Source organism: Lontra canadensis, unplaced genomic scaffold (assembly GCF_010015895.1).
Source record: "Lontra canadensis isolate GAN:19392208 unplaced genomic scaffold, GSC_riverotter_1.0 scaffold25, whole genome shotgun sequence".
Lineage (NCBI taxonomy): Eukaryota > Metazoa > Chordata > Mammalia > Carnivora > Mustelidae > Lontra > Lontra canadensis.
Genome location: NW_022631019.1, coordinates 8,707,489 through 8,728,967, shown reverse-complemented (window position 1 = coordinate 8,728,967; position 21,479 = coordinate 8,707,489). Strand labels below are relative to the sequence as shown.

Here is a 21,479-nt window from a genome sequence, read left to right as displayed (position 1 = left end):
CCTCGCTTGGCTATACTGTACCTCTAGCATAGATCTGGTGCTCTAGGTTAGTCAGACTGGCTGTACTCCTAGTTCTAAGGTAGACAAGGGGGAGGCCTGGTAGACAGGAGAGACAAAGTTAGAGGGTCAGGATATATACAGTGAATAAGAAGACCCACTTCCAAAACATAAGCACAGAGAGAGTACATTACAAAAGTAGCAAGCATCATGCAATTCCAGGATCATTCCCTTCAGTGACTGCTGAGTCCTAAGAAAGTACTTGAACAAAGGGAGAGAGACATTTTTATGCTAGGCTTTTACGGTGGGGGATATGGTACAGTAGCGTGCTCCTGTTTTTCTCCACAGGGGAAGGAAAACATCGTCCACCTTCTCTTTAATGGAATGACAAGTCTTTTGAGGCTTTTTCACTTAAGGCGTGCACACTCTTAAATGGCAATGGAAAAGCTACCAAGACCGGTCGGCACAGACCGGGGCGGCAGTCGCTCCATTCCAATTTGGAAAGGCAGCGCCAGGAGAGTGCTAATCCCCCAGGGGTCCCGAAATTTCAAGGGAAAGAGTCAATCTGCATTCCAAAACAGTCTCCATCAAGGCGTTACCTCATAGTATTACTGATATTATAAATTAAACATGGAAGTTTTTAGAACGTTTACAATTGGTATTTCCATCACGTGTCCTTTGAATAGCAAACTAACAAACTCCACAAGGGGCCACGCCATCCAGGTCGACCTGCAGAATCTCGGCCCTTCCTGGACAAAGTCAGCAATGATGTCAAAAATGAGGCCGCTGTTTTCTTTCCCCTGCTAAAGGAACAGTGAGAAATCAGCAGCTCCCTTAGGCTGAATTGCATTTTAAGAATCTCTATTTCAAGGGCTCATTTTGAAGCTGGCCTGAATGAAATGCACAAATTTGGGGGGGGTGTGTGACTAAATGTTCATGTGACAGGAGGACCTGAAAGATGTGATCGGTTCAACAAGGTTCACGTCCACTGACTTTGAAGACAAACACCCCACAATTAATTTAGTAGACCTGTTAAAAGAATATCATCCTATCTGCCACACATGCTGCCGCCCAGGAACGTCCAATAGGAAAAGAGGTTTGGAAATTCAGGTATATTCACTTCTTGTCTAATTAAAAAGATTTATTTCTGCAAGCCTAAGTAACCATAAAAATCTGTCAGTAAATAAAAATCCAGCTTTAATTTCGCACTGGCATTGAACACAGATAAGGCAGCTTGGTAGCTACAAAAAAGAAAGAGAAAATGTTTTTTTAAAAAGGTGGAGGCGTGGAGACAAAAGAAAATCCTTCATCGGAATCCTGAAGATTAGGCCATCCTTGTGTTTACACTGAGTCTGGATTTAAGATCCCCTTGCAGGAATAATAATTTCCAAAACATACTCTCTAGGACACATTCTATATTACAAAGATCACTGAGAGTCTTCTGGGTAGACTGTTCCATTCTTTCAACGCACAAATTGGGAAGGTTAGCGGAGGAGCCAGAATTGAGGCTGATGATATCTGAACAGCCCAGCTCCTAAGCAATGACCTTGAGACTCAAAAGCGACAACCTGGGAATACAGAGAGCAAACATAGCTGACACTTCCTTGTCCCTCCTTCCAGAAGAACATGGCAGATAGAGAGTCTACTTCTATACCCTGAGGAGAGACGAACCAGCTCAAATACTTCACAAACTAAGAAAATCCATCTTCCCGTGACATGTTTGCAGACCAGATGGAATATTTAAGCATTCATGAGCCATGTGAAGTCCAGCCAGGACTCCCCAAAGAAACCACACTGAAAGAGTTGGGGCTGAGTCGCATTTGGAGGACAATGGCTTGTGGAACAACTGAGGACCATGCGGTTGGCCGCCACAATCTCCCAGCTCTAAGGAAATCAGAGCTCCATGGTGAGGCATTAAATAAGGAAAGAAAACATCGTTAACAGAGAACAAACGGACTGCTCATTCTTCAAAAGGCTGGGTATTCAATTCTTTTCTACTTTATGAACAATACGGAGCCCTCTTGTTTAACAATTTCTTCCATATGGGATCCTGCCTGCCCTCCCTTCAAGAATATATCCAAACTCTGTACCTCTAGATTTAGAAAACTGAAAAGATAGTTTTTAAAATCCAGTCAGAAAGTCCAAATCAACTGGAAAGTTTTGCCAAGTTAAACACACTGGCCAGTGGCTGATCTTGATGTGTTTCAGGCGTACCAGCTCATATGCAATGTTGCCAGAATTTAGAAAATTGTACGTCGCAGATCTTTTCTCTCCCACAAAGGTGGAATTACAGCCCATATTAAAAGTTCAGTGTTTTGTGCCAGAAAAATGTCTCCTGCAAAGATTAAAACAGAACTACAGAAGATAGTCAGAATTTCCTATAGGTTTGTTCATAGAAAATGATGATTCTATTTGGATTTTTCAAAGGAAGATGACTGTGTTGGTCGACAGTGATTTATTTACTCACACATTTGTAGAGAAAAATCTTACTTTGTCCAAAGCATGGAGGATCCACTGAAGAGCCCATCCAGTCTTCTGATGTGGTTGAATCCATTTCCTTGTCCTGTTTACAGTAATCTGCCATCCACGATTCCTTGGTACTTACATATTGGTCTAGAAAGAATTCCCGAAAGATATTAAGTACAGAAATAGAAAAGGTTGAGGGTTCAAGTCAAATTAATTTCTATTTAGCAAAATAAGCTTTTGTTGAAAGCCTAACTGTGTACTAGGCATTATACTGGGTTCTCAGAAAGTCTGTGCCCTGGAGAACTCATGCTCCACTGAAAGAAATCAATGTTAGCCAAACAACCATCACCGTAAAACCATAATATGGAAAGAGCTAAAACAAAGACATAAATGAAATGCTACAGGAGCACGGGACAGGGAAAGATTTATTCTGCTTTGGCAGAAGTGGGACAGTACACACCAGGATCCACAGGAATCTTAAGAGATGTGGGGACCTTTGGACCTTAAGAGATGTGGGGACCCTTACTAATGGGGTTAGGAGTGCGAGGATATTCCAGGCCAAGGGAACAGCATACACAAAGATTTCAAAGACATGAAAGTACACAGTACTTTAGGAAATACTGAATACTTTGCTGTGACTCTGGCCCAACATACTGGGGACATAGCAAAGCATCCTAGAAGAGAGAATTAGCTTGCGAAGAGTATACTATGCCATACTAAGGGACAGGGTTTCAAGACAGAAAAGCCAGTGAGGAGGCTTTAAAAAAAAAAAAAAACCACCCATCTCAGGAGGCTGAAATCTGGCTGACAATATTCAGGAATCGTTTTATGGTTTTGAGAGGAGAAATATAAGGGGAAGGGCAGGTTAACAAAATAATTATGATGTACCACCCCTGGATAAAGGCCTTTTCTACTAATAAAGGTATGATATTTTTTAGAACAAAAACTACTGGCTTTTGGTTTTCAGTTCCAATAGTTAGCTATATGTAAGATTTATTTCAGTACTAAGAGGTCACAGTAATATTTCTGGGTTCCTGCACAGTATTAGGAATAAGGAATTGGAGGTGAAAAGAAAAAAGAAAGAAAACAACAACAGCTTTACCAGAGACAAGAATGCCTTTTGGAAGACATTCTGGTGTCTCAAGCTCATGAGAAGTATCAACAAAATTCTCTCACTCAAAGCAAGTTCTTTACTGTAGCTTTCTAAAACGCTACCCTCAACCTTATCTAAACTTCCAGATGAATACATGATATAGGAAAAAATACAGGATCAAAATAATACAGTACAGAAGGATCATGAGATCAATTATCAGGCAAATTTAATGAACGAAATCTGATCATGTAAGACAGTGGTTTTAAAATTTGGAGATCGGGGCGCCTGGGTGGCTCAGTGGGTTAAAGCCTCTGCCTTCAGCTCAGGTCATGATCCTAGGGTCCTGGGATCGAGCCCTACATCGGGCTCTCTGCTCAGCAGGGAGCCTGCTTCCTCCTCTCTCTCTGCCTGCCTCTCTACTTGTGATCTCTATATGTCAAATAAATAAATAAAATCTTTAACAAACAAACAAACAAACAAACAAATAAATAAATAAATAAAATTTGGGGATCAATAAACTTATGGTCTCATATCACTATACAATCTCTTCATCTTATTCTGACGTGGAATAAGCCAGTGGATAGCCTACGAGCCTCGACCACATACACTGAAGAAAGTCCAGATGTGCGGTAGTTATTATCACTCGGATGACTACAGTAGCACCAAAAATCAGGTCATGTAGATCACTAACTCAAACAGTGAGTGTGGGTTGTCATGGCAAAGGCAGGCAATACCTGATTGTATGTGACATTACTCTTCTCCAAGACGACGTAAGCATAAGCATCGAGTGGTTCCAACTCACCACATGAATCAGGGAACATACATTTCATTGTTTTCAAAGAAATGGTCAGAACACGCATCGCTAGCTTGGTAACCCTTCAGCCCAGTGATTTTCAGAGTCAGGTCAACATGATAACTTGATGGGACACAGTACAGGCAACTTACCCTACTATAAAGACCAGGTCAAAACTGTACCTTCTAAGAATTATTCTGTGTGTGCGTAGCCTGAAAGAAGTGAATCTAAACTCACTCCTAGGACATTTAAGAAAAACCTGTGACCAAGCATCGTCAGGGAGAGAGTTCATCCTGAACAGAGAGAGTGTTCTGTTTCCCAGTCTGTGCTCTTGCCTGATCACTGAAAGCATTAATATGGGACCCCAGCTCTGGAGCAATGGGTTGAAAAGAACCATGAGGCCATGTTTGAGTTTATCAGGAAAGCAGCCACAGTGAGTAAGTGATGTCCAGTGTGGGCCTAGGCATTTGCCAACCCAGGATTAACAGTCTTCTGGACAAGCGACTTATGTACAGAAAGGTACTGATCTTCTAGAAACAACTTTCTCCTTACCAATTAGCACAGAGGTGATGTTGATATCCAAACGGGGTTTGGCCTTGGCTTCCAGCTTCAGTCGAGGAGGATGGAGGCGACTAGCTGCCTGTTGTTGCCAGGATACGGAGCATGGCCATGGCTCGATAAATGGCTCCCAGCCTAAAAGAACACAGGAAATAAGACATCTGTTCAGCAGATAGCGAGAGCTTATGGGGGAACGCTGTTCACAAACGCTCAGCAAAGACAAACTGTAGCTTAACAGCTTTCTATTTCCAATGTGCTTTCACAGTGAAAGCACCATCTTCAGCGATAGGTCACCCTACCGACGTCTGTGCTGTCTAGAGGACATGAGTGGAAGGACACATACGGGCCCCACACGGTCTTCCAGAGGTGGGAGGGAGAAGGGCACAGAGCATATGCGTCCTCTTTCTTAAAGAGCAGGCACGACCTGCTTTTGATCCACTCAAGATGGAGAAAGGAGTCTCGGATTCAGGATGGAAAAGTACTGTCGGTGGCTGAAGTAACCCTTAAACTGGATTCTCCCGCTTCCATCAAGAATCCGTTGGTTGGATAAATAAGTACAGCATAACTGGATATTCATTAAGTTTTTCAAATTTCTAATCTTAAAATGTCATTAGTACAAAAGGTATAAAAATGTCTATGTACGGTTTAAAGAACAAAATTACCATAAGCCCCATGCAGCCACTCTTCAGCTTAAGAAATAGAAAACTAGATGCTCCTTGGAAGGCTCTGAGTGCCACGGTCCCCTGTCAGCCCCCTTTCCACCAGCCCCTCCCACCCGACCCCAAGTAAACATCAGCTTGTGGCTTTCATCACTTCCTTGCTCTCCCCTCATAGTTTCACCACACATGCATGTATTTCTTCAGAACATACTGGTGAGTTTGTCCTACTGGGGATCTTTACATAAATGGAATCTGGCCATACGTGTTCTTCTGCAAGTTTCTATTTTTGCCCAACAGCGTGCCTCTCTGCTTCATTCATGACCCTGCTACGTAGCTGCGGCACAGTTACTTTCCCCAGTGAACCATAATCCATGTACAGATACACCGCAATCTACATATTCGTTCTACTGCTGTGAAACATTCCCTCGAGGCCACACTTTATAGCTATGAGGAGGAACCACCACCACGAGCAGTCCCGTGCTTGTCTCCAAGCACGCGTGGGCCAGACAGCCTCTGGGGTACAGACCTAGAAGAAGTGTAACGCTCATACTCAACCCTGCTACACGTCAGAGTGTTTTCCATAGTGGTTGCACCAACTTATAATTCTAATGGCAAGAAGTTAGAGTTCTGTGGCTCACAGCAGAGTCACACTTAATTTTTGTCAGGCTATTGGACAAGAAAAATGGTACCTCTCTGTGGTTTTAAAGACTCAACTTTTCAGGGCACCTGGGTGGCTCAGTTGGTTAAGCGTCTGCCTACAGCTCAGCTTATGATCCGGGGGTCCTGGGATTGAGCCCTGCATCAGGCTACTGGTTTAGCTGGGAGCCTGCTTCTCCCTCTCCCTCTGCGCTCCCCTGCTTGTACTCTCTCTCTCTCTCTCTCAAAGAAATAAATAAAAGCTTTAAAAAAAAAAAAAGACTCAACTTTTCAGGACAGTTCTTTTTTTTAAAGATTTTATTTATTTACCTGTCAGAGAGACAGAAAGAGCGAGCAAGCACAAGCAGGGGGAGCGGCAGGCAGAGGGAAAAGCAGGCTCCTCGCCGAGCAGGGAGCTGGACGGACGTGGGACTTGATCCCAGGACCCTGGGACCATGACCTGAGCTGAAGGCAGACACTTAACCAGCTGAGCCACCCAGACACCCCAAGGCAACTCATTTTGAACAGCTTTCTAGCTATACTCCATCAGCCACAGATCAGGTGACTGACCAAGAGGAATCCAATCCGATATATAGCATCGAGGAGGTACATTTGTCTCCTCGCACCATTCAGCACTTAGTGACCTGACTGTTCACATAACGATAAAAGTAAGCAAGATTTGCTCTGGGAAAATACATGAATCTCAGAAAAATGGCTTCCATATGCCCCGTGAGAGTCTCTCTCACCTAGTAAGACTCAGATCAATATTCTAAAGTTAAACTTGCTGAACGGCTGGAAAGTCAGAGGGCTAGCACTCTTAGAAAGTGAATCCAGAACCAGGAGAGAAAAACGCTAACGTACGTACAAAAGCAACTGCCGCACATGCTCTAGAACCATCTGCAGCACCAGCACAATTAACGATGCTTCTGTCTCCAACGACATCAGAGGGAGCGGTCACTCTGAGGCCGAAGCCCTGGGCTGCGCAGCTCTACTCTGCCCACACCTGCTAAGCATTCCCTTACGGCAGAGAACTTACACTCAAACTGCTCAGCCCTGGTTTCCCCCACTTCCTGGATGTCCGTGTATATGGGCCCTTACCTTGGTCCTCCCAGCGGAAGGAAAGAAACCTGAAAACGCTCTGCAGTGTTACCCAGGCTCTATGTCTCCAGAAGGATCGCCTGCTCTGATCAGTTGTGTTTTGCGTGAAGGAGTAGGGTGTGGCACATTATACAGGAACCCAGACTCAGGATGTCTCTAGTGGAAAAGGTCCAGCAAGGAGGAAGGATGCTTGAAGTGTAAAATGCTTACAGGCAGAAATCTCCCTTGAAATCTAGCTTCCGTCAGGGCCAGACAAATGATCCTTTGCTCCTGAGCCATTCCTTGTTCTAGAATAAGCCAAACTCCAGCCTCAAATAGAATTAACTAGAAAAACTTCTTTGTATATAACTCAGTTGCAATGTATCAGATAGGTCAGAAAGAAGAAAAATCTCGATCTTTTGTGCCTAGTTAGTCGCCTGTGTTTCACCTTTCCCTGCTTGGCCCCACCCCCTTTCCCTCAGGCAAAATTGAGGTAGAAATAGGCTCAAGCACATACTTAAGTGTGGGTTTTAAGCCCCTCGATCACACAAGCGCAGGGACTGACCTGACAGGGCGCGGTTGTAATAATCTCCGGAGAGGGTGAAGTGGGCGTAGCCTTCGGGGCTAGCTCGTGCCTGCTGCAGGAAGGTCACACCTGCAAAGAAAGCACACCTTACAGCAGCCGTGGGGCAAGAGCAACCAGAGAGAACTTTCTCAGACGAGGTTTCAGTAAAGAGATGGATGGACGTTAAACACAGCTGATACCAATGACCTCCTAGGAAAGCACGCGAAATCTTGATATTTTGTTCATCATGGGCTTTCTGCATGAATTCTGATTTTTCATTTTAAAGATTTTATTTATATGACAGAGATCATAAGTAGGCAGAGAGGCAGGCAGAGAGAGGAAGGGAAGTAGGCTCCCCGCTGAGCAGAGTCAAATGCGGGGCTCCATCCCAAGACCCTGAGATCACGACCTGAGCTGAAGGCCGAGGCTTAACCCACTGAGCCACCCAGGCACCCCTGATTTTTTTTTTTTTTTTAACACTGTGTTAAAATGTTATTTGTCAGGGAGCCTGGATGGCTCAGTCCTTAACCATCTGTCTTCGGCTCAGGTCATGCTCCCAGGGTCCTGAGATCGAGCACTGCATTGGGCTCCCTGCTCAGGGGAAACCTGCTTCCCCCTCTCCCACTCCCCCTGCTTGTAGTCTCTCTCTTACTGTCTCTCTATCAAATAAATAAAATCTTTTTTTTTTTAATGTTATTTGTCCTAATTCCTGAATTTCTGGCACCCCTTGCAATGTTGTGCCTTAGGAAAAGGCCTCCTCTGCCTCCTTCCTGTCCCAGCCAGCCCCAGCATCCAGGTGTCTCTGTGTATCTCAAGTCTGTAGGAACATAAAAAACCTACTTCGTCCTGAATACCTAAAAATCAAAAGGCAGACTGGTAAGAGCAGTTATGTCCTGACAAAGATTAGCTCAAAATTTTAAGATTACCGTAGAAAAAGAAGAAGTAATTATTCCCTGCAGAAAAGATTCTTCATCAGAATCCCAGCTATCACTCAGTCTTGTGGCCCTTGTGGGGCCTTGGAGCACAGGGAAAAGGAAGCCTCTCCCGTGTACAAAAGGTCCAACTCAATCCCCAGGATGAAATTTTCCTTGAAGGAAAAAGACTCTGGCAAGGTCAAAACAGCAGAAAATTGTAAGTAAACCCAGTGGTGAGGTTTTCGTGGACTCTCCATCAAAGTCCCATCTAACACTGCCTGTGATGACACGGTCGAGGAGGAGGTCCTCGTCCCCTCATCCCCTGCTGCTACTGAAGGAGAGGGCTCAGCGCCCTATGGGGGACACTGTGAGGTGAACATTCTAGTAAGACCCCGTGTGCTTTCTTTTCAAACATACACAGGGCAGAGCATTTTCTGAGCTTATCTTTTGAGTGCCTCCAATAACAGGGCTCACTGCAGGCTTTACATACATAAAAAGATAAACAAAAAGGAGACATCAGGAATAATTTAGCTAGAGCTGTTAATAGAACAGAAATTTCAACAATGACAATGTCTATTATTCCCAAACCAGAGGCTGAAGGCCACATATGGCAAATAAATACACATCTCTGTAAAATACAAATAATGAAAAACAGATGTAAAACCATTATCAGAATTTCACCCATACTGTTAAGTGGGGAGCATGAATATCACACACACACACACACACACATACACACACACACACACACACACACACGACGGGCCCCAAATAACTCAGCAATCACGGCAAATCTTCAAGACCAGCCTGAACGTCGGGAAAATACTCACGGGAAAAGGTGAGCTCAGCCAGAGGGACGTCACAGTCCATGCAGTCGTCGATGAAGCAGATGCACACGCTCTCAGCTTTCACCTCCACCCCGGAGATCAGCCGCGCCGCCACGGGCCCCTGGCTCTCGCGGCCACTCGAAGCCAGGGAGAGAGATTTCAGAGGTTCGGCATTCTTAAATAACCAACTTGCCGCCTTTTTCAGCTGGCCTTCAAGAAAATTTAAAGGCCATCAGTTCAGCCAGTTTGCACAGCTACTCAAGCAGCTCATTAAGGAAACATTTTTAGGGGCCTAGCCAAGAGGATCCCACTCCCCAAATGTACCTACTCTCAGACTTAGAAAAGAAGAAAAAAAACTAGCATAGGAATTCTATCTCTAGGCAAATAGAACGCAGCCCCTTTGCACACCTTCCACTCAAGTTCACCACCCTTCGTGATCTGGTTCAAAACGCCTCCAGGAGCCATCCCTCCTCTACTATGACATCTATCGGAGGAGAGGAGAGGAGAAGAAAAGACAGGATCCAAATTCTAGATGTCACTCTAGGGAAGTATGTAATCTTCACTGTGTAGTTTTGCCTGTACTGATGTGCTACTCTGTGACTGTTCTCAAATGACTCTGTCTTCTCCACTGATCAGGAATTCCTTGAGAACAAAGAGCATGTGTGTAATATCACTGTTAAAATAACAGCCACTCGCATCCCCAACACTGCCAGATCGCTAAAGCTATAAAGGAAAGGAAATCAATGCAACCCCATATCTATAAATTACTAGAGGACAGTACACGGCACAGGGGTAAGTGGTTAAGGGCACGTGCTCTAGAAGGTGGCCTGGCTTCTGATTCCAGCACCTAGAAGATGCTGGATCTTGGGCAAGTTACTTGGTGTCTGTGCCCAATAGCACATACTCACAGGGCTACCACAAGGAGGAAACAGACAAGTCCATGTAAAGTTCTCCTCTGAGCAGAGCCTGGCACGTATCAAAGGCTCTACTGATATTAGGTGCTCTTATCGTTTTTGTGATGGAAGGAATGACACCTTAGCTACTAAAGAAATAAAAATTAATAAAAATTGAAAATGCTCTTAGAAATTAAAAAGAGGGATGCCTGGGTGGCTCAGTTGGTTAAGCCACTGCCTTCGGCTCAGGTCATGATCCCAGCGTCCTGGGATCAAGTCCTGCATCAGGCTCCTTGCTCAGCAGGAGCCTTCTTCTCCGTCTGCCTCTGCCTGCCACTCTGTCTGCCTGGGCTCACTCTGTCTGCCTGGGCTCACTCTGACAAATAAATAAATAAAATCTTAAAAAAAAAAAAAAAAAGAAAGAAAGAAATTAAAAAGAAATGTTAAGAAAAATAGAAAATGTAAACACTTGGGGGTATTAAGTTATTAAGTTAATTAAACTAATGAATAGTGACGTCTAGGTGAAAACAAAGCTAAGGAATGCAAGATAACTAAATCTGCCTTCCTTTTTTTTCAGAAGGAAAAAAGTAATAGCTAATGTGAAGAACTGTGCTGTAAGACCAGCATTTTCACACCGAATTGGCTGGAGTTGGGCCTGGTACGTTTTAGAAAATGATTTGTCAAATGAAATAAAAAGTCTGAAAAACATAGTTACACCCTTGGATCCAGTATTTATTCTACAAGGTCTCTCTATAAGGAAGTACTAAAAGATACAGACAGAAGTTCATACCAAAAAAATACGTATTACAGAACTGTGCACAACATTTAAAGAATGAAAAACAAAGAAGAGTTAAATTAAAATGTATCATTAGGTGAACCTGGTGGTGGGTTATCAAGGAGGGCGCGTATGGCATGGAGCACTGGGGATGGTGCATAAACAATGAATCTTGGAACACCAAATAAATAAAATTAAATTAAAAAATAAAAATAAAAATAAAATTATCAGGGCGCCTGGGTAGCTCAGTGGGTTAAAGCCTCTGCCTTCGGCTCCGGTCATGATCCCAGGGTCCTGGGATCAAGCCCCACATCGGGCTCTCTGCTCAGCGGGGAGCCTGCTTCCTCCTCTCTCTCTCTGCCTGCCTCTCTGCCTACTTGTGATCTCTATCTGTCAAATAAATAAATAAAATCTTTTAAAAAAATAAAATAAAATATATCATTAGGTCAATGTAAAAAAAAAATCAATGTTTATAAATAATTTTAATGACACAGGAAGATGATGATATTAAGTACACTGCAATAATATTGCAATTGTAATTCAATAAAACTGTATTATAAAGAGGCTACACAATTAATTGTATTTGTACTACAATCTGCCAACATACATGATATTATACGTATATACATATATATACGTATGGCTACATATAATACATAAAGAAGTAGGGGCGCCTGAAAAAAAAAAAAAGAAGTAGGGGCGCCTGGATGGCTCAGTGGGTTAAAGCCTCTGCCTTCAGCTCAGGTCGTGATCTCAGGCTCCTGGGTTTGAGCCCCACGTCGGGCTCTCTACTTGGCAGGGAGCCTGTTTCCCCCTTTCTCTCTGCCTGCTTCTCTGCCTACTTATGATCTCTGTCTGTCAACTAAATAAAATTTTTAAAAAATCTTAAAAAAAAAAAAGTAGAGAAACGTACATATAAGCACAGATGAGAAAAAAATGCAGCTTTTGCTTTACCTTCCTGTTTTAAGAAAAATGGCAACACAGAGGAAGGTGGGAAGGGAGTCTGCTGCAGTAGAAAGAACACAGGCAGGCTTGGCCTTCCGTGTATCCTAGCCCCTCACTAACAGGTGACCTCAGACCAGTTTACCTATCTGAGCCAGTTTCCTTATCTGAAGCAGGGACAGTGATGTCCACCTCAAAGGGCTATGAAGATCCCACAAGAAAACCCAGGATGAGGCACACAGGAGCTCAGCAGCCCTGACTCTCCGCATCAGCACCATTACCATGACCCCGGCAGCGCTGGCGACCAGCATCAGAGTACCTGCTGTGTGCCAGGCACGTTCCCGTGGTGCTCTGGAGACACTGCCTGTTTATACCGAACCTCCAAGGGGAGTCCTCCTACCCTCTTTTCAGATAAGGAAGCACTGGTACAGAAAGGCTAAGTGACTTGGCCGAATCAGCAATGGTAATCGGAACAGCCGCACAGCACAAACCAGATGCACCGGCTCCAGAGCCCAGGTTTTCATCCCCTATGAAGTACTGCTGCTCCTCACTAAGCCCTGTCCCAGGTCATGTTCAGCGCACAGAAAACCATGGAGGGGAGTCAAAATACCATCCGGCTCTCTCGGTTACCTTGTGGGTATGGGGGGGATGGGACAGGAAGCAAGCATATTGTCAAAATGAACAACAGGCATGGACACCCTGGTGCAAATACCTTGGCACACGAACAGGGCTTTGCGGCAATCATCCATGCTGAATCCCAGCTCCTGCAGTCTAGCCAGCTGTAACTCTAGGAAAAAAAGTATATGATTTTCATAAATAATTTTCGAGAAATGAGTCCACTCACTAATTAAAGAAAAAAAAAAAGAAATTCAGAAGCTGGTGGCTAAAACATTGTTTCTCTAGGCAAAAATGGGCTCCAGGGGCACCCGGGTGGCTCAGTGGGTTAAGCCTCTGCCTTCGGCTCAGATCATGATCTCAGGGTCCTGGGATGGAGCCCCGCATTGGGCTCTCTGCTCAGCACAGAGACTGCTTCCCCTTCTCTCTCTACCTGCCTCTCTGCCTACTTGTGATCTCTCTCTCTGTGTCAAATAAATAAAATCTTAAAAAAAAAAAAAAAAATGGGCTCCAACCTAGAGACTTACCAAAGGGCACCCTGAAATTTTTAAGAGTCTTTTCCCTATACTGATTGTGTTCATAAAAGTTTAAAACTGAAATTTAGTATTATCAACATGACAATGGAGGAAAACTCAATGTTTAAAACTAGCCCTTAGCATTATCCATATAGCTCTGGGAGAAGTGGTAAAAGGAAAACTAGTGTAGGTTACAGCGGTCGGTTTGGGGTGTTGTATTTGTTCTTAAATTTTTTAAAAATTACAGCATCATACTTATAATTACACTTAATGACATACAATTATACTCTGAACAATTTAATTGTGCAAAAGACAATCTGAACAGTTAACCGGAAGGGGAACTATTAGGCAGACTGAGTTGGGTTTCACAGTTCAACACCTACCCAAGACAGGATCTAGGGTGTGTCTCGAACCTTCTCTGATCTCCTCTCCAGCCCGAGTCCCGCCCGGAAGGGAACTGCTAACAGAGCTGGTCTCCAGGGCCACTGGGTCCGGCACTGCGGCACTGGCTTGCTCTGGGATGGATTTTGCAATGGCAAGAAACAGCTGAACATCGTTGTAGGAGAGTCGGATATCCAGGGCTTGTAACTGAATCTAACAAAATTGAGAAGGCGGCAGGTTTTTCAAGTTGAACTTGCTTTTACGCCCACACCTCTCACCTGTATGTCTAGCTCCCAACTCAAGTTCTAGAAGTTCCACAGACACCACATTAATTTTTCATTTTGAAGACTGGAAAGATCTTAAAATTAAGCACGAAGGGCCATAAGGTAAGATGTCTGTGCTATGAGGTTGAGTGTTCACAAAACTGCACCAAATAGAAAATAAAAAGCAAGGAAATCTACCACAGCAACGAATATTTCAGTTGGACAATTTTCTTATAAGGAGATAAATCATCAAAGCAGAGAATCAGAGAACAGCTCGGGCAGGGGTGGGCAGGGGCAGGGGGAGATCAGCAGCATTCTGTGAACCCATTTTGCTTTGACTGATTTAATCTTTTTAAATCCTGAAACCAACTGACCACTCAACAAAAATTACCTCTTCTTTCTCCAAACATAACCTTAAATGAGTCCAGTGCCACACTAGCATTTCCCCACACCCGGCCTCCCTCCCACATCAACAATACAGCGGCCAGCGGTAAGCAATGCAGACACCAGCACAAGGCCACTTAAAACTGCGGTTAACTGCTGGAACGTCTGGGGGTGGCACCTGGTTGATTATATATTTTGTCTTCAAAGATAAAAAACTAACAGGGCTTTTCTCTCCCTTTCAATCTCCCATGGTTCCAATGGGTTAATTGCTCCTCCTCGGCCAAAGAAATAAAACACCAAATTCTTCTGTCTTCCCTGCCTGGCTTCACCTTGCCCATCCTCACCGGGCATCAGCCTCCATGCTCCCGTATGCACGTCTTTGTTCTGGGGAGACCTCACTCTGTCTGTTGCTGGCTGGGTCCCTTCGCCCCCGACCTAGTTACTTCCTAACGTGGACTATTCTCCTCCTCTGTCTACTGACATCCTGTCCCTATCTTCAGTTCCACCCACAATCCACACTCCTCCCTCTGTTGTGGTCTGCCTTCTGCCAGCTTTCACAGAACTTCAACGTGATACCAGATAATGAACAGGTCTTTCATTCTCCACAAGATTGAAAGACTTGATAGGACAGAGACAATGTCATATTTCTTTGGTATTTGCCAAAGTGATAAAAACATTGTTGAGTTGAGCAGAGTAAATACGTCGCGTTCAGGCACAGGGCAATGTTTGAGAGTATATCGATGTGTCTACAGGTTTTTTATGATTACCTCTAAGATTGGTGGGAAATCTTCACTATTGAACGCATCCATCAATCCCGAACTATTCTGGTAAGAAGAGTTACCCACGAGCTCCACTTGAATTTGAACTGGATCAACAATTGAAAGAGCCGTCTCGTGCTCATTCCCTAGTCGGCATGAAAACACCTAGAGAATGAAATGCAGTGTAGGAAGAATTAATGTCTGATTTAGAAGAATCTAAGCATCAGCAGGAAAAAACCCACTATCTCGGTAGCAATCGACCCCATGTTATCAAAAGACCTGTAACAACTGGTGAAATAAATATTGTCAAGGCGGGGGGTTGGCATTCTTGCCCACGGCCGGAAGCGTGGTCAGTGGTCCTCCCCCACTTATAAAAGGCAGTTCACTGTCACATGGCAAAAGGTCCAAAAATCTCACACATACCCTTTGATTCAATAATCCTACATCTTTCTAGGAACTAGCCTATGGAAATAATGCAAAATACAGAAAAAAAAAATCACTGAACCATTATTTAATAGTTAATAAAACCAATTCAGAGCAGCCCAGGTTATATCACATTTACTCAACAGACCCTTCTATCATCATTTAAAAGAGATGATTAAAAAGACCACATGGAATGTAGGCAGATAGTTACAACATGGGCTATGTGGACAAGCAGTGCAATCAAAATAATATTACACCATGACCTTAAGGAAAGAAACACATCAAAATGCCAACAGAGAGTCCAGACAAAGGGATGGGTAATTTTCTCTTCCCCTCCCTCAATTTGATGTAATATAATTGTTACTTTCATAATTGAAAATAAACACATTAATTACTGAAGCTGGGTGATAGGCTATATAGGGGCTCATTAGAGTAATCTGTTTACTTGTGTATGTTTGAAAAGTCCTATAATAAAAAAGTTTAACAATAAACGTATTTATGGAGAGAGAGAAGGGAGAGAAGACTCCCATTCTAGGACGGAATTATCTTTGTACTTCAAGAATAGTACAGAAGACCAAAATCTATAACGAACTTATCAAACTCAATACCCAAAAAAACAAATAATCCAGTTAAGAAATGGGCAGAGGATATAAAGACATTTTTCCAAAGAAGACATCCAGAGGGCTAAAAGACATGAAAAGATGCTCAACATCACTCATCATCAGGGAAATATAAATCAAAACCTCAATGAGATACTACCACACCCTGTCAGAACGGCTAAAAGTAATATGTGGAGGAAGGGGAACCCTGCTGCTTTGTTGGCGGGAATGCAAACTGGTGTAGTCACTCTGGAAAATAGTATGGAGGTTCCTCAAAAAGTTAAAAATAGAACTACCCTACGGTCCAGCAATTATACTAAGCATTTGCCTGAAGGATATAAAAACATAAATTCACAGGGGTACATGTTCACAGCAGCAGCACTACCAGCAATAGCCAGGGGCACCCGGGTGGCTCAGTCGGTTGGGTAGCCGACTCCTGATTTCGACTCAGTCAATGGTCTCGGGGTCTTGAGATCAAGCCCCAAATCAGGCTCCACATTCAGCATGGAGTCAGCTTTAGGATTCTCTGTCTCCCCCTGCCGTTCCCCCTGCTCATTCTCTCTCTCAATAAATCTTAAAAAAAAAAAAAAATATATATGGGAACAGCCCAACTGCCCATTGACTGGTGAATGGATAAAGAAAATGTGATATATAGAGATCTTGATCTATATATATTTATAATGGAATATTACTCAGCCATCAAAAAGAATGAAATCTTGTGGTTTGCAACAACATGGATGGAGCTAGAGTGTACTATGCTAAGTGAAGTCAGTCAGAGAAAAACAAATACCGTATGATCTCACTCGTATGTATAATTTAAAAAACAAAACAGAGGAACATATGGGAAGGGGAAGAGAGATGGAAACAAACGATAAGAGACTCTTAACCACAGAGAACAAACGGAGGGTTGATGGAAGGAGGTGGGTAGGGGAGGGGCTGGATGGGGGAGGGGCATTAAGGAGGCCCTTGGTTTGATGAGCACTGGGTGTTGTGTGTAAGTGATGAACCACTGAATTCTATTCCTGAAACCAATATTACACTGTGTATCAACTAAGTAGAGTTTAAACAAAATTTTGGAAAAAAAGAAAAAGAAAAAAAAAGAGGAAAAAAGAACAGTATAGAAGAAAGCATTCATGTTGCTCTCCCTTCTTCCCCTTTGTGTGGGGATGGAGGGCATTTTCTAGTGCTGAAAATATGTGAAACCAATCTCCTTTACCATAGTCAAAATCAACTCATTTGGCTCCCTTTATAAATTCTGCCCCAGTGATGGACCAAGGTGGGGCGGGGGCGGGGAGGGGTCTTAAAATTCAGATCCAATTGTGCTGCCTGAGGAACAAGACTGAAAGGAATTTCCAGGAATCTCAAATAATATAGTTTCTCTAAGACTTAGAGCAAAAGAAGTTTCATTTTCCTTTTTTCTTCACGGCCTTCTGCTACACAAAACTCAATTGTCCCTGACAGATCATTAATCAATCACCAACATTTTCCATTCAAAGCTGGTACTGGAGAGGCTGGGAAAGAAAGACAATTTCATGATCAGCTCACATCACACCAGCATGTAAATCCTTCCCCTCAAACTGAGGTTTCTTGACATGAGAGAAACAAGTAATCAAGAAGTGAAATCTCTACAGGTTATATTCAGCTATATCTGATGCGAGAGAAAAAAAAAAGTGCCATATGCTGCTGACAGTGAAAAAAGTTTTGTTCATTCAACCTCTGAAATACGACTGGAAAGAATAGGGCACGAAAAGTTCAATCATAAAGGGAATGACGAGTAACCTGGACCCAATATTCTAATATTATAACAAGAGGAATGTCAGCAGAGATCAGCGGATTAAGAACACTTGATAGAAATAATAATCTGCCTCATTTCTCCTTCCCTCTCCATGGCCCCTGACCTTAAAAGAAACAAAGCAGTTTTTACTCAGTATGGCATCATGTAATTTTCAGGCTACAGAAGGCCACTCCAACGCCAAGCATCTCCTTCATGAGATTAAATTACAGCCTCAAGCAGCTCTATGAGAGACTCACTCCATTAGGTTAGGCATGCCTCTCCAGAGATATTCTTCTACAGATGAGATATTCCTGAAAGGATAATGCATCAAATCCTTCACACCTCGTATAAACAAGTCTTCAAGACCACAAAGCCCTAGGTCTTCACAGAGATGACAATTCAACTAGGGGAAGGGGACGTAGGGAAATGAGGACCACTTGCCCACCTTGACTAATTTCCCCAGGGCTAGACCATAGCCATTGAAGGCACAGCAGGGGCCTGCAGAGTACTGGGGACTGGAAGAGTCTCGCTGAACTTCTCGAGGAAGGGACTATGTAAGATCCAGAAGTCCCGTCTCTCAGCATTATTTACAGCCTGACACTGGAGGACTGACTGCACATATAAGGATAGCCTGGTAGATCTGCAGGACAAACGAAAGAGAGAGGGGCCAGAGTTCCCCAGCTCCATCAGTGGTTTCCCCTAATGAAAGCTGAGCAGGTAAAATTCTCTTCCAAATGCTTTTCTCTTAAGCCAAACATTGAGTGTTTTGATCGACACATAGACTTCTTACCTCGATGCCAAACAAACTCCCTGAAAAGGGGCGATCGACAAATCGGGGCTTATAGGTGAGCACTGTGGTGCCTTTGAGAATAATGGCATTGGTATCGAAGCAGGACACATCTTCAACGACCACAAACTCCGTGCCTGGAAAGGACAGCATTGTCAACCAAGCCAAAGCTGGGAGGCTGGAAAACACCAGGCTGCTGCAAAGTAGGCAATGCATTTACACTGGGGGGTGAGGGGAGGGGGATTAGCCAGCAAGACTTGCTCTCCAGGATGTTTGTCGACACTTGGCTTTACCGCCAGCCTGAACAAATTCTATCTATCTGGCCAGGCACAACTGAGCCAAAACAGCACTGCCCAGGCAGAAAAGACTGGGATGCAGTTTCTCTTCTCTCTTTAGAATGTATTTTTAAGAGAGCACCTGGGTGGCTAGGTTGGTTAAGCATATGCCTTCCACTCAGGTCATGATCTCAGGGTTCTGGGATCGAGTCCCACATCAGGCTCCCTGCTCTCCCTCTGCCCCTCCCCTCACACTCCCCCCCACAACCCTTGTGCTCTGGCTTGCTCACTCTCTCTCTCTCAAATGAATAAATTTTTTTTTTTAAATCTGTAGAATGTATTTTTAAGCTAAGTCTCCTGGGAGGGCTATGAGATATTCAGAAGCCCGGGATATCACCCCTTCTCCAAGCAATAGCTTATTTTAAAAACCCAGAAATAGACACACGTCCTAATGCTGGTTGGGCAGTGGGAGGCACGGCATCATCTACACAGCTGTTCAAGTGGTTTACAAAGAACATACACTAATTTAACGTAGATCTTTTTGAAATTACTAAATATAGACAGTTTCCTACTCATTTGTACATGGCAAATTTACTTTTCGTTTTCATCAAACCCCTTGTTTAGACTGAACTTTTGAAACTAAATCTGTTTAGAGCGCACTGTGCTGGCCGGCTTCTTCCAAACCCCTGAGCGGCAGTTGGGCTATGTCAGCAACACGACAGTAGATCCACAAATACATACGGATCTACCAGGAGAGTTAGCTAGTTAACAGAAACACCAGGAAATCTGTTTGTAAAGGGACATATTCTTTTTGCAAAGAAAATAATGATCCCCTCACTTATTTATCCTGCAATTTTCACATATCAGATTTGCCTAAACTCAGTAAGGCACATCTGTTGGAGCACTAAAGACCAAACAGAAAACTGAAGCCAGAGTTAACACTCGGGGAAAAGACCAGTGGCCAGGCAGCGCTCAAGCTGGGCAAGAGCCATGGGCCGGTGGAGCCGAAGGCCCAGAACCCTGCAGCCTTGAATGGGAGCCCGCAGTTCACAGCAGAAAATGAAGGTCAAGAATTCCGACACTCATTGGTCTGCAAATGTGTAAGTGCTCACATCAAGATACAGAGATGACAGAAAAATCATCCTAGAAGACACATACTGAGCCTACCATTCAGACTGAGAACCAGTGACTCACACCTACAACACACCTACGACAATAGGCTCACCTGTTACGTTGACCTTGACCTCCAGGTGCCTTTCAGTGGACACAGGAAGGGAAGACCGCTTGGTAACTACTCCACTTTTCACAGTTTTGGGAACTACAGCAGATTCGCTGCTAGAGTTACGGTGGCGAGAAATAACATGAGTCTGTTTCTTGATATCGCTGGGAGTGTGAAGAAAATCATGGACTAGCAGGAGCCAGTCAAATATGAGGAACACGCGCAGATTGTTGAGAACTACCGTAAAACAGGATGAGTCCTTCGTAGATCTGCAAGGAAAAAGATTTAACAAAAAAATAAAACAGGAGGGGAGAAATGTATTTTATTAACTTGCAAGTATACTACTCAGCTTGGGCAGGTGTTTTTCCAGTATTTTTTAAATTGACCGCTCTGGGTATCAGTAAACTCTGAACACTGGTCTAATAAGATACTTGGTGTATATTTTCAAAAGCTCATCACATTTTTATGCTGTAAGAAAGCAGTATAGTGTCCTCTAGCAGTTCTTAACCAGGAGTGATTTTGTCCCACAGGAGATGTCTGACAACATCTGGAGGCGTCTGTGTTTGTCACAACACAAAGTGGGGGCGTGGCTCGCAATGGGCATCTAGAGTGCAGAGGGCAGGGATAATACTAAACATCTCACAACAGACAGGACAGCCCCGCAACCAGAAGTCTCTAACGTAAAACGTCAATAGTGCCGAAGCCGAGAAATCCCGTTGCAGTAGAAAGAGCACGGACTCTAATCCAGTCGCTCACAAGCTGTGTTACTTTGGATAAGTCGCCTACCTTCTCTGAGCCTGTTTCCTCAGTTATAAAATGAGAAACATGAACAGGGTAAAAGACGAAGCAGCAGGCACATAACAGGTGTGTGTTCGGTAAATGTCAGTTCCTTCCCCACAGGCTATTTCAAGAAGATCAGTGAGGCACCCTATCTTTGATGTTTGGGATCACTTCTTTACAAACATCAAATGTACACAATAGTACTAATTCGCCAACTGGACCTGACCAGACAACCCAGATCTTTAGCCTGAGAAGGAGGACAAATAAAATGACATTTAAATGTGGGCATAGCCCCAAGCACCCAGAAGTGGAGTTGGGGGAGGGAGAGAGACAATACTGGTTTTGTAGGCCCAATTACCCCGAGTTCTCTATTTGAGGTGAAAACCCATGGAGGACACCAAGCCTAGTCTCAAACCCTGGTGTGGCCCTACCAGAATGTGAGTGGGCAGACATGGGTGGGACAGAAGGAAAGTGGGTTCAGGATACCTTTATATGGTTTTCTGGGTTGAAC

General features: G+C 43.8%; 1 protein-coding gene across 11 annotated transcripts in view; it reads right to left on the bottom strand.

Moving 5' to 3' along the window:
* Window positions 1-21,479, bottom strand: part of VPS13D (vacuolar protein sorting 13 homolog D) — a 250,476-nt gene that overhangs the window by 154,948 nt on the left and 74,049 nt on the right. For 8 of the 11 annotated variants that reach the window (XM_032863445.1, XM_032863446.1, XM_032863447.1 and 5 more), the window contains 10 exons: window positions 20,195-20,457; window positions 18,698-18,831; window positions 15,121-15,276; window positions 13,709-13,919; window positions 12,908-12,982; window positions 9,589-9,795; window positions 7,845-7,934; window positions 4,902-5,042; window positions 2,488-2,610; window positions 22-96 (listed from right to left, as the gene is read on the bottom strand). In XM_032863445.1, coding sequence (XP_032719336.1) covers window positions 22-96; window positions 2,488-2,610; window positions 4,902-5,042; window positions 7,845-7,934; window positions 9,589-9,795; window positions 12,908-12,982; window positions 13,709-13,919; window positions 15,121-15,276; window positions 18,698-18,831; window positions 20,195-20,457 — 1,475 coding nt within the window. The remainder of the gene's footprint in view (window positions 1-21; window positions 97-2,487; window positions 2,611-4,901; window positions 5,043-7,844; window positions 7,935-9,588; window positions 9,796-12,907; window positions 12,983-13,708; window positions 13,920-15,120; window positions 15,277-18,697; window positions 18,832-20,194; window positions 20,458-21,479) is intronic. The other 3 variants (XM_032863449.1, XM_032863450.1, XM_032863451.1) reach the window with 1 other exon arrangement.